We start from the raw sequence: 13,005 nt of genomic DNA on the forward strand, positions 1-13,005 counted from the left end.
AATGTCTATTTAGAGTTGTGACTAATTACCATCAAGTGGCTCTTTGTCCACCAACTAACGCTATAAATATATATGTAGTAAGTATCTTTATGTTGATACGTCACTATTAAATTAAAGAAACTAGGTAAGAAGGTGTTTAGTTTATAATAATATTTATCTATTAAGGTTCTTAGATTTTTATCTATTACTTTTTGTTACGTTCTTTACATGTCTATTGTGTGCGGTTGCCATAATTTGGCGAGAATGTTCCAAGTGGGAAAAAGTAATATATTTCTGTCAGATGGCAATTCTCAATTTTACATTGCTGAGTGCCGACTTACCGAGTGAAAGATTTCGTTTCGTTTTATTGATTTTGAATGAATTAGTCTGAAATGCAAATCTAAGTAAATATAAAAACTCGAAATTAGCGATCGACATAAGTTTTGAATCCAGGCTACAAAAAATATGAATCTAAAAGACATTGTGTACAAACCTTGACCCTCAAATTTGATTGACTGTTCTTTAACGAAAAAAACACGGTACGTACGTAGATAATATTGAAAATAATATTTATTAAAAATTTATATTCAACCTTATTTATTGTTTCAAAGATGTAAATGTACAAAAACCTGGTATGCTTGTACTCAAAAATGTTTATGTTTTAAGATTCCTAACCCTATTCTAAACGTGTCAAATGTTATTCCTATTGGCGAAGCAAAGCGAAATTATGTCTTATTGAAATTAGGATAAGCAATGCAATGGGGCGAATGTCATATTATATACACAAATTACATTTCGACAAGTGTTTTAATACTATTGTATGTTTATCATTGTGTTTCATTTACTGCAAGTTAAGCATGTCAGGATAGATGGCTATAACTAATTTCTTTTTAATGTTAATAAGTTAAAATTATATATAATAAAAATGAAAGTATGATAATCTAACCTCACATACTGAATTAATTTCTAAATGGATTATAAAACTGCAAAGCATATCTACCATGAATATTTTTGAATAAATAATTAGAAACAATGACAATAGAATATATTTTTTTTATTACTTACAGTAAAACACTCTAAATAGTGGCTTGAAAATAATTTGTTCAGTGCTAATATCATTGTGATTAGCTTTGTTTATATTTCTAATTTTGTTTACAAAGTATTTTATTACTCACAAATAATTGGAGACTTGATAGTTTTTTTAATAAAATACAATTTTATTTTCAATTTTTCACAATATTGTCCAAATTTGATTTGATAGCATTTTTTTTTTGTTTGTGTGAAAATTATAAATCATTATAATATATGACGCTTGCCCAAAATCTATCTATGAAGTTTTCTTACAGAAGTTTTAATAAGTAATATATTGTGAAATATGTTTATAGGTCTAGATTGCATTTAATAAAAAAAAAAAAAATTGAAATCATGGATGGTTAATTTGTGGCTCTGTATAAATAAAATTGAAATTTCTTATTGTACATGTGAAATGATAATGCGTTTAAAACTAAATCATTTAAATGTTAATTATTACAAGGTGTGCATAATTTTCTCAGATCGGCTGCCATATAAAATTTCACTAAAACTTTGTTGGTTGATGTTGACACTCTTTTTGCTGACATTTAAATTGTATACCTCTGTTTCTAAATTACAATGCACTACAGAATTTATAATTTGTAAAAATCAATAAAACCTTCGGAAAAGCTTCAGTTGCAAGTTGGATTTGCTGCTGGCAACACGTCTAAAACATAATTCTATATAAAACCTTCTACAAAGTACATTAATTATCATTATTTTAATTATACCTTGAAATTTATATATGTCAATATACATACAAATTATATTAACTTGAGAACTATGTTATAAAAAATTTGTATATACTGATATTGATTTCTTTTCAGACTGAAGAGATCTAAATGATACGAGAATTTTACGACAGTTCAGATGAAGATGAAATGGAAAGTCAGTATCAGATAGATCCAGAATGTTTGGTTCTAACTCGGCCAGATCGCGATATGCATAACCGGTGCTGCGGTGGCAAAGCATGGTGTATAAAGGTATGTTTTATTTTATATCATCCCTTGACAATATAAATGTACTTATTTAAAAATCTATTATTTATTGGAGCAGCATGGTGGAATATGCTCCAAACCTTCTCCTCAAAGGGAGAGGAGGTCTTTAGCCAGCAGTGGGAAATTTACAGGCTGCTAATTTATTATAATAGAAAACTTAAGAGTGCTATAGATAGGCGCTTGTGTTACACTATGCTATATTTGTTTTAAATCTTTCTGTATGTCCATTATATTCATTCATAGCATTATACCTGATTTAATTAAAAAGAAAGAGTCATTAAGAAGTACATAATATATCATGACTATATAAAAAGATGGAAAAAGTATTTAATTGTATTTTTTTTTATTTATACTATAGTAGTATTAGCCTGACAGCTCAACTTTGTTTATTGCTTTTTTATATTTCTTTATTGTATTACTATCTGATGGTTTCGACTTTGTAATCTTTCTATAAAGTTATAAAACACAACCCATTTACCGCCTATATGGATTTAATAGATTAAAACGATATTTTGTTATGCATTTTTCTTCAGAAGTATTTCTTATAATAAGCATATTTTTTTCTATATTCTTAATTTCTATCGGATTCAATAGTAAGCCGTACGCGAGTTTCTTTGTTTTATTCAATATAGAAAGAAATCTTCAATTATGAAGTTTAAACAAAACGCAGAATCTTTAAAATTGCTTATTTTGTTATGAAATAATATAATTAATTAGGATATATAACAATTATATATGTTGGAAATTTCATATATCTGTAGATGTTATTGTCTGAATGTGTCATGTCAACAGATTGGCATTTATGCAAATCTTATCGTTCATAGATAAAAAATTTAGCTAGCCTTACAGTAGTCTCTTAACAAAAAACTGGTGCCAATTACCATCAGACAGTCAACTATAGCACCGCGCGTGCTCATTGGTCAAATCAAAGAGCGCGATCTTCGCCGGCTTTCCGTTACACATTTCCGTTCCGTTTTCATGACATCATTCTCATTGTTGGAAAGTGGGAGGGAAGATTTTACACATCAATAATTGAAAGCATTTAAAACAAACTTCAATTGTTTATAGGAACTATAATTTGTAATGGTGACAGAAAGACGGAAATTAATGGTTAAATAGAAAACCGTTATATGTCAGGCCTTAATTCAACATATTTTACCTTGGAAACTGAAATAACTGTCTGTGACATGGTTTATCATATTCTTAAAGAAATTTTGAATTTATGAATCGCCTTGCTCCTCCATTGCGGGTTGGTACTTGGTATAATATATAATATAAACGTAACGTAAGCCCGTTAATCTGCGATCTTCGATCAAGATTTATGCCTTCTGCCCGCTCGGTTACAACAATATCTTTAATCTACATTCATAATATTATTTACGTATAATGTGTATTTAAATACACATTGTTGATGTTATAGTTTACTGCAAATTCGTCTTGGATATATTCAGTTCCGTTCCATTTATTATTGTGTTTCGGTTTGAAGGTTGAGCCAGTATTATTCAAGTAGACTCTTATAACCACTTTCGAAAAGCCATATCACAGGATAAAATTGAATGTGAAGCCACCACCATACGGCATATAGATTCTACTCGCTTCCAAGGAGAAACAGCAAGAAACTCAGAACTTACTTTTTCAAATAAAATTCATGGTCAAATATATACATTTCAATTGATTAATTCTTAATGGTTTATTCATTCATAAAAATCAATATAAGAAAAGAAAACCAATACTCATATGATACATACGAACATAATCACGTGTTATAAGAATAAGATAAAAATAGTTTCTTAATCGGTCGTTTAAAGGTGACACGTCATGTGGTATTATTCCTTATAGACTGGTGATTTGTACCAAAGGTGACGCAAAGTCGACTCGAGGAATGAGTCGGATAAAATCAGGACCGATAAAGAGGAATGTTGAATAGCAAATGCCTAGTTGAAGGAAGTAATAGTAATAATAGGCAAAGACGAATAAAAAAGTAAGGAAATCGTTCTTAGGGTTTTGCGACGTTGAATCTACTTTCACATAGTCTACTGCAATACAGCAACACTCTGTATTGTTAAATAGTCGAGTGAATGACTCAGTGTAGCTTCAGCATACAGTATAACCATAGCACACCCCGCACTGCAACCAATGGTTAGCCAATAATAATGAACCAATTCAGTTAAATTTGGCGTTAAATTCTAAGTATAATGCTAATCCAAATTTACGTGACACTTTAATAGTGTGTCCAGCAAAGAACTATCATAAAGATACTTTAGTCTTTGGCACTAGTTGAGTTACGGTATTGTACAATATTTAAAATTACGTTAGGTCAAGCATTTGATAGATAATTATAACAGGATGAGCAGTCTTTTTAGTTATTGATTTCCACTAATCTCATAGTTCGTAGACAAGCAAGTTTTAGATCAGAATTGAAGGCACTAAAGGCTATAGTAATGATACTGACTTAAGCTTGTATATAAAACTGAAAGTCATATGATGGTACATAAATTTATAGTATTAAGGTTGTACTGACAAATTGCAGACGATCTTATTTAATGAAAAGAGAATACAAAACAAGGCTTGAAATGAGGCCCTGAAGTACGCCATAATTGAAATTAGAGTTTTTTGTACTTTTAGAGAAATTTATCAAACGATTTTTCGTCAGAAAACTTACCTACTTGAAATAACTTGGTAAAAGAAAATGTAGAAACGATGGAACATAATTCGAATTTCTAAATCAAACCTCAAATTTTTTGGCTAAATAAGTTTCATTCATTTATAACTTCAAGAGATATAAAATTAGCAAATATGTTTTATTTCTCGAAACATATGTGAAACAATATGTGCCTCACGACTGATTAGAAGTTAATTTTCTTAGAATTTTATGTGAATAGGGAGGTATTGTATAGATTAGAAAAACTTTATTTATAAGAATTGGACTAAAAGGATTAGTTGATCCTGCAAAATTAGTCGGAAAAGTCCGACCTGTGTAAATATGTTTATTAATTGTCATGGTAATCAGTTATACGTCATAGAAGATGCGGTACAGCCATCGACAACATAAATCAAACATAATGTAGACATCAATTATATTATTATTATTATCTAACAGATTTTCGGTTTCATCAATATAGTTCGCAATCTAGGATGAGATGTTAAAAATATTGTACGAAAACAATTTTGTTTGGATGAGTAGAAAATATCTTCAATGCTCGAAGAACGTAATGTCATCCAATACCTTCAATCAATTGTATTTAAACCTCAAGCATCAATTGGTCAGCATTGTTGGAAGAGGGAATAATGTCGAATATACTAAAACTTTGAAGAGTTCTATGAAGTTCTTCTATTCTGGTGTAAATTGTAATGTCAAGTTAGTAAGACAGTTCTACAGACATGTTCCATTTCGTAAATGCTTATATCTTAGCATATTGTCTTTCAATTTTATATCACTATTCAGGTGACAATTTTTTCTATTCCTATAGATTTGTATTACTAGTTTAATTTAACAGTTTCAAAAACGTGAAACATCGTTCCCATATTTAGGTTTTAATTGAAATATATAACCAAGGTAGGCCGCCGAAAGCCTAGTTTGTCTCAATGAGCTCGTTGTCTGGAATTAGTCAGTGTCACATTTCGGTATCCTGAAAAGAACGTAATGTGGGACCTGCGCTGCGCCTAAACTATTTCAGATCGTGTCTGATTTGCAATCGGATTATGAGAGTGACGGCATTTAGAGAACATTGTTATTTCTGCACGCACTTGCACTTGTTTAATACGTCCTCTGCATCCAGTTATTCTCTGCTAAGAATGGCTGACCGAAATCGGTCAGACGGACATTATCATTATGTACCTACTTTTTTTAGGCCTAATACTGAATACCATCCACGATGTTCCAATCCACATTAAGCTTCCAAACTAGCATATAGTTTTCGAGAATGATGTATGCCGTGACAAAACCCTTTGATATCCTCCAAATTATCGACAGCTCAAAGACTGATATTTGTCTTCGCTCAAGATGCAATTATATGTTTGGCCAGGTACAATAGCCGAATCCCGATAGAGAGGCTGCAGGGTTCAATTATCAAAATTGCCTTTTTGAAGAACTCTCAATCGGTGATACTTTTAATGATCGTGAAAAGATAGAAAGAAACTTACGTTTTTTAAATATACCCAATGAAAATAAATTAGTTCTAAGTTTGAGATAAGAGACTGTAGACCTGTGCAGTTTTTAAAATAACATACAAAACGGTATTTTGTCATGAAAATTTATAAAGTGCAAAAGTACTAACAATACCTGTCATTATTTCCGAACGAGTCCACCTACATTGTGAAGTTCCATTGTTTTAATTATTGGTTCTAGTCTTATAATTATTTTGAAAGTTTTACTAACTTCAGAAATTAAACGACGATATAATTAGTGTTAGTTTGAATAATTATCTTGATTGTAGTACTATTAGAAACTGTCTTTCAAAGACAAAGTTATTATTTTATATGACGAATTTAATATTAATAATAGATGAGGTACGTTTGAAATAATTTGCGAGTTTTTCGAACTCGAAATAGATTTCATATTCATGTTATCTTTACTGTACTGTAGTTTTTTTAATTGTCATTTGATACTAAAAAATTACAAATGGATTTATGTATTCTAAATAATAAAAAGTGATTTGTTAAAGTGATTCGTTCTAATTCTTGAATATCGATGTGATTTGTTATCGATTTAAACCTGGCATGGCATGGCTAATAGCATGCTACGCTTTTTGAATTTTACTTTTTTTTTTAAATATTTGCGTGCAGATGGACGATTTGTACGCAATTTAACTTTCATTATAATTAAATAGACTATTTGTTACAGTAACTTAAAATTAAATGTCTATATGTTTTTTTTGTTTTTTTTTTTTTTTAATTTAATTTATTAATTTTTACTTTCAAACTTGTAAAAAGTGAACTATTAATAAATGTAATTGAAAATCTTTCAATTTATATAAAACTTATTTTTTTTTAAAAAATATTTTCCGAGTTTTATAATTTATTATTTAGATTCACGGTATACAGTCGTATTACTTTTTTTCAGGATATATGCGGAATAATATGTGCAATACTGACATGGTTACTTATACTGTACGCGGAGTTCGTGGTGATGATGGTGATGCTGCTACCGGGCGTGTCGACGTATCCTCTATACAGCTACATCAATATAATCATCTTTCAGTGTTTCGCATTCCTTGCTTTCGCGTCACATTTAAGAACAATGTTCACTGACCCAGTAAGTCTTAACTTTCTTTATACTTGTACATACTACCTTACTAATATACTTCGTAGCTAATGAACAATAACTCGTAACTATATCTCTTTTGTTGACAAAACAATGAATATTGAACAAAAATGGTGTAAGTGTGTGGGGGGGGGGATTTGCCTATTAAGTATAATGTTGGCTACATTTTGCTCTTTATATATCATACTTTAAAACAATGTGGTAGTGTTATATTTTGTATGCCATTTTATATAGTTATTATTCATGAATATCATTGAGTATTGGCTAATTACATGATGTTTCTCTTGGTCTAAACTAGTCCTCTCGTCTTCTTTCTCTTTCCTCAGGGGGCGGTACCGAAGGGGAATGCAACTAAAGAGATGATAAAGCAAATGAGTTTCCGCGAAGGTCAAGTTATATTCAAGTGCACGAAATGCTGCAGTATCAAGCCGGAACGGGCTCACCACTGTTCGGTGTGCCAGCGTTGTATAAGAAAAATGGATCATCACTGCCCATGGGTCAATAATTGCGTTGGCGAGAATAATCAAAAATATTTTGTTCTCTTTACTGTAAGTTGTTGAAATTTTTGCACCGTTTTTTCATTTTTTTTTTAAATTCTCCATCGAAATTCACACTAAGAAATATTAATAAAACTTCGGAACTAAGATGCTATATCTATTGTGCCTGTAGTTACTCATTCGATAATGTTTGTCCACAGTTCTACATAGCGGCTATATCCATTCACTCGTTGACTCTATCCGTGTACCAGTTCGTGACTTGCATTAAACACGAATGGCGCGATTGCAGTACATATTCGCCGCCAGCTACTGTCGTTCTTCTCTTATTTCTGATCGCCGAAGCCTTACTCTTCGCTATATTCACTGCGGTCATGCTAGGAACGCAGCTTCATGCGATTTGGAACGATGAAACTGTAAGTACTGAACTTTGCATGTCTCTTATTAAACTTACGATGACATGGTTCTATTTCAATAATAATAATATTTCAAAAGTAAACGTTTTTTTGCATTTGAGCGACAAAAATTTTAAGGAGTATATTTCAAAGCAAAATTTTAAGGTGCTTAAAATTAAGAGTCAATCGTAGCTCACCGCTGGACATAAATCTCGCCTAAGAGGCCCCAAAGCTCCCGGTTCTCCGCCTCCCGTATTCAGTCGGGTTCCGCTGCTTTTGCCGATCCCCAAGGTCCACTCTAGGAGTGTTTTGCTTCAATGGCCAATGTTCCTCCCACAGCGAGAAGCCCACTGCCACTTTAGTCTGATTATTTTGCAAGTAATGTTCTAATTCCTAAATTAAATCCTAAGATAGTTTGCTTCCATAGCACGCTTACCTTGAATTTTACGTTATGGCGTGGATAGAATGTCGCATTTCCTGTTCCTTTTTTAATGTATAATTCTTCCTCATAAACCGTTGTCTCCCCTGTCCCAAATCTTACGAAGATATCCCAAGGAAAAACATAAAATAAGTCGCCTTGTCATAAGTTGGTCATTTTTCCATAGACATTTAAAGACATAGACACTTAGGGCACTGTAAGAAGTATAAATTACTCCGAATACAGCCAGAGCGCTTCCCTTTTTTAATTACATTTTTTTTTATTTGCATATTTACAGTAATAGTAAATATTATGTTTCAGGGCATCGAGCAGTTGAAAAAAGAACAAGCGCGCTGGGTCCGCAAATCACGGTGGAAGAGCATACAGTCAGTATTCGGTCGTTTTTCAATTCTATGGTTCTCGCCGTTCACTCAACCAGCGCCCAAGACAAAGCTTGAGAGTTATTTGTATAGTGTTTAAAAATGGACGATATTCACACGATTTTAATCACTATATGTTAAGGCATAAAGGCTATGATCGATCGTGCGTTACGCATATGGCAATACCAATTATGTTGCCGTTTAAAGCAATAACACCAATGTTTTCTTCTATGTGTATATTCAGATGTTTAATTTATTTCTCTTTATAAGTTTAAATAACAAAGTATATTTACACCTTCGACTGACGCGGTTTATAAATGTTTAGTGTAGGAGGAGTCATTACATTCAAGTGCATTTAACGTTTGTTATATGTTCGGAAGAATCTTAAGTCTTGTAATATCGATGTGATTTGATGTCATAGTTATCGATGGTGTTGTAAAAGGTTGGCCACAAAAGTATGCTACAGAACTACCATATAGTACAAATAACTAAAATTGAAACAGTTTTCAGTGAAGAATTATAGATGTTAGAGCATTTTAAATATATATTGTATGTTGGCGATTGGTTTTATATTTAAGCTGGTTACGATGCCAACGTGAGCTGCTACTTCACTTTGAACGTAAAAATTAGTTGAACACTTATCGGCCTAAGTTCTTATGCAGATTTTTTCATAATTCTACTAATAACTAATCTTGCAAAATATTCGATTCTATTACGTAAATAAACATTAGTCAATTCAAACTCTTAGATTTATTACATTTTCAATAATAATAAAATTTTATTTCTATCGTTTCTTAGATCTGTGGCTGTACAACCGTTGTATCTGGAATTAATATACCAATATATTTTTAATATTATATAGAGGCACTGGTTTGCCTTAAATAAGAGATTTTTATGAAGAAATATAACTTTTCTTCAGTACCATATCATTGCTCATATTCTAAACTACAGTTTAAAATTGTTTAAAAAATTAATAAATAAATCAATCAAAAAAGTATTCTTATACTAATAATATTGAGATGATGTTAAGTTATATTTATTCTAAGCAAACTGGAGACGTGGTAGTGTGAAAACCCGCCAGAGATCCCCTTACAAACCAGTGAACCAGTTACGATTGCAGGCATTATAATTAGATTTATATAAGTCTTATAATAGTGTCGCATGAAAGCCAAGAGCTGGCTCAGTCTCTCAAAAACTTAGAACTGATCGCTAACCATATTCGCCATCTATTAGTATTGGTAACTAGGTAATACTTCTTTGTATCATTATATGTTCTGGCACATTCAAATAAAAAAACAATTTAAAAAAAAAACGGTACGACTCGAAGTTAAAAATACTTATAATTCTACTTTTGTGGTAATCTGTCCTTATTATAATCATATTAATTGAAACACCGGTGTGACTTCCGAGCTCAGATAAGTTGCTTAGTTCTTTTGAAACACCATATATAAACAAAACAACTTTGAATAAAAAAATAATTTGAATTTCATTTACGAAGTTTATTTTATTATGCAACTATTGCGTCATATAGTTTAAAATGTGCGTTCCATTTGAAGTTGGATTCTGGAAATCTTAGAAATCAGGTTATTTGTAAAAAGTAATTGTTGAATAGTTTTTTTTTAATTTTTTTTCAGAACGAATGTTCTGTCTTATAAAGTCCCTTCAAATTATAAAACGCGTTGTGATACAAGTGTGTGTAAGTAAGAAAAATATTGTTATAGTAATTTATATATTTTAAAAGTAAATTTTTTTTTTTTTATAATTGGAAAGTAGTATGTTTTTCTCTCATCTCTGTGTCCTTTTAAACACACTTATGCACTGACACTATTTATTATTATTATTTTATAAATAGTTGTAAAGTTACGTCCCGTTTTTGCATAAGTTTATGATGGTCTCAGATGGTCTGGAAAATAACGGGAGGAAATCATTTTTATTTTCTACCTAAATTCATAACGACGCATTTTTTTTTCTTTGTAAAATCTTTTTTTAATGTCAAATTGTGATTATTAGTTTTAATAGTGATTGATTTTCAGTATTACGGATATTTGATAAAAATTTGAACTTATCTTATAATGAATATTTATTTTCATTATTGTTTTGTATTTAAAAATCGATTTTTTATAATGACATGTGATTGATTATTATTTATCTTAAAAAAAAAATATCTCTATACGCAATAGTTGCATAAAAAATCGAGTTTTGTCAAAATTAAAAGTTCAAATCACAAAAAGTATGTTAAGTCTAGTAATCTAAGTGAAATGAACGCTTAATGTCGTTGTAAAAGTCATGTAATTTTCTATCTATATATAATACGGTAAAAGATAAAATTTAATTTTAAATTTAGAACGAATCATGTATTGTAGGTACGATCTCTTATTTATTTATTTTTAATTAAAATTGAGGTTCTGCGTTCCTCTGAGACGATATTGCAAATAATTATTTTTCTAAAATTGTACGAATACGAATTAATTATTTTCTGCAGCTTTTTCATCTAATTCCTCAATAAACCTTCCGTGTAACGCTTTATTCAAACACTAAAATATATAGAACAGCTTGTAACAAAAAAAAAATAAAAAATATTTTTTTAACAATATTACATCTGTGTCCGTTACTAACGTGATCTTCCAATATTTCAAATCTCCCGAATATTGAATTCCATTATTTTAGGTGATAGGTGTATATGTATTCCGGATGATTACTGATAGTGATTTAAGTTTTAGTTAAATTTAGTTTTAGTAGACGATTACTTTTTGAATTTTAATGTAATATCCTCAATTGTCATGTTTCTGTATAAATTTGGGCGTGATAATTGTGAACAAATTGCTGTTGAATCGATCAAATATTGTCCATTGTGTATCTTAGCGGGTAATCAGTGTAAGGTTAGTTAAATATATACTAAGTTGCACCCTAAATTATTAATAGACGTCGTTTAAACGCCCTGTGAACTTTTTCATTAAACTAAGACGCACCCCATACATCTAAATGCAAAGCAATAACGTCGAACTATTTATGCAAAATGTAAAATTGCAATCGGCATATACAATCATCCTTTGAACAACCTGTATCATCTTAAATATCAGTATTTGTATGATTAAATATAATCAATTTACTATATTATTTCTTAAATGTTGTTTAGTTGATGTTTAGTTAGACATTCATTCATCTCTTTCTCTCATTATTGATTAGTAATTCGAAAGAAGGAGATAGCGTTGCTTGACTAATTTACGTCAAAGCAGCATTTGTTTATTAATCTCGATGTGTAAAACTGGATGTGTAAAACTATTTTATTAATAACGGTGAGGTAGTCTACACTTTACATAATACACGAATGCAGTAAGTTTAGCCGCACATGATAGATAAAAAATGTAATTCATACGTTGCTATTAAATCATAATGAAATGTACCTTTGTCACATCTTGGCCTTTTCCCATGATACTATGACCCGGTTATTATTTGTAGACTTCACGGCGGTCTCGCGAATTCATTCATAGCGTTCATAACATGAAAGAGATAACTTCATAATATAACTTATTAGCGTTACATCCGTTAGATTACGTATACATATGACTCATTCGGTTAAGGTTAGCTGTCTTAAACGGCGCCGGTTCAGCTTAGAAAAAAAATATTTTTATAGTGTTGTTTTTAACGCGTGTCGGGACCTTGAAATCGTTTTCTTAGTAAGCGTTTGTTTAAGATTTATAAGCGATCCAATAGTGAAGGCAATAAAAATTATTTAATTACGTACGCTACCGTATGGTTTTGATTGAAAACTTTCGACGTTAAGTGCTGTTATATTATAAGTAGGACGACGGTATATCATAACATTATTAGGTGTAGGCTCACAACTTATAAATTTAAACGAGAAACATACTAGGGCGTAAGTTATTATTCTTAATTGATAATCGGAAATCGTATAAAATAATATATCCTTAAAACGAAATTAAGATATTGAAGTTGCTCGATTCAATTTGAAAAATTTAAACACACGATATACAATGAAATAGTAC

At 30.6% G+C, this 13,005-nt stretch overlaps 1 protein-coding gene across 1 annotated transcript; it reads left to right on the forward strand.

Moving 5' to 3' along the window:
• The first annotated feature begins 310 nt into the window (after nucleotides 1-310).
• On the forward strand, nucleotides 311-11,609 carry LOC125075828 (palmitoyltransferase ZDHHC3). Its single transcript, XM_047687616.1, has 6 exons — nucleotides 311-518; nucleotides 1,878-2,033; nucleotides 7,111-7,302; nucleotides 7,638-7,859; nucleotides 8,009-8,221; nucleotides 8,940-11,609. The coding sequence occupies exons 2-6, from the start codon at nucleotides 1,893-1,895 to the stop codon at nucleotides 9,096-9,098; spliced, it is 927 nt and encodes a 308-aa protein (XP_047543572.1). The 5' UTR covers nucleotides 311-518; nucleotides 1,878-1,892; the 3' UTR covers nucleotides 9,099-11,609.
• Nucleotides 11,610-13,005: the final 1,396 nt, after the last annotated feature.

Source organism: Vanessa atalanta, chromosome Z, assembly GCF_905147765.1.
Source record: "Vanessa atalanta chromosome Z, ilVanAtal1.2, whole genome shotgun sequence".
Lineage (NCBI taxonomy): Eukaryota > Metazoa > Arthropoda > Insecta > Lepidoptera > Nymphalidae > Vanessa > Vanessa atalanta.

Excerpts from the sequence above, each read along its gene's own strand:
- LOC125075828 (XM_047687616.1), top strand. The coding sequence starts at position 1,893 with ATGATACGAGAATTTTACGACAGTTCAGATGAAGATGAAATGGAAAGT. Across the intron at positions 2,034-7,110 it reads GCAAAGCATGGTGTATAAAG|GATATATGCGGAATAATATG; the intron begins GTATGTTTTATT and ends ACTTTTTTTCAG. Across the intron at positions 8,222-8,939 it reads CGATTTGGAACGATGAAACT|GGCATCGAGCAGTTGAAAAA; the intron begins GTAAGTACTGAA and ends ATTATGTTTCAG.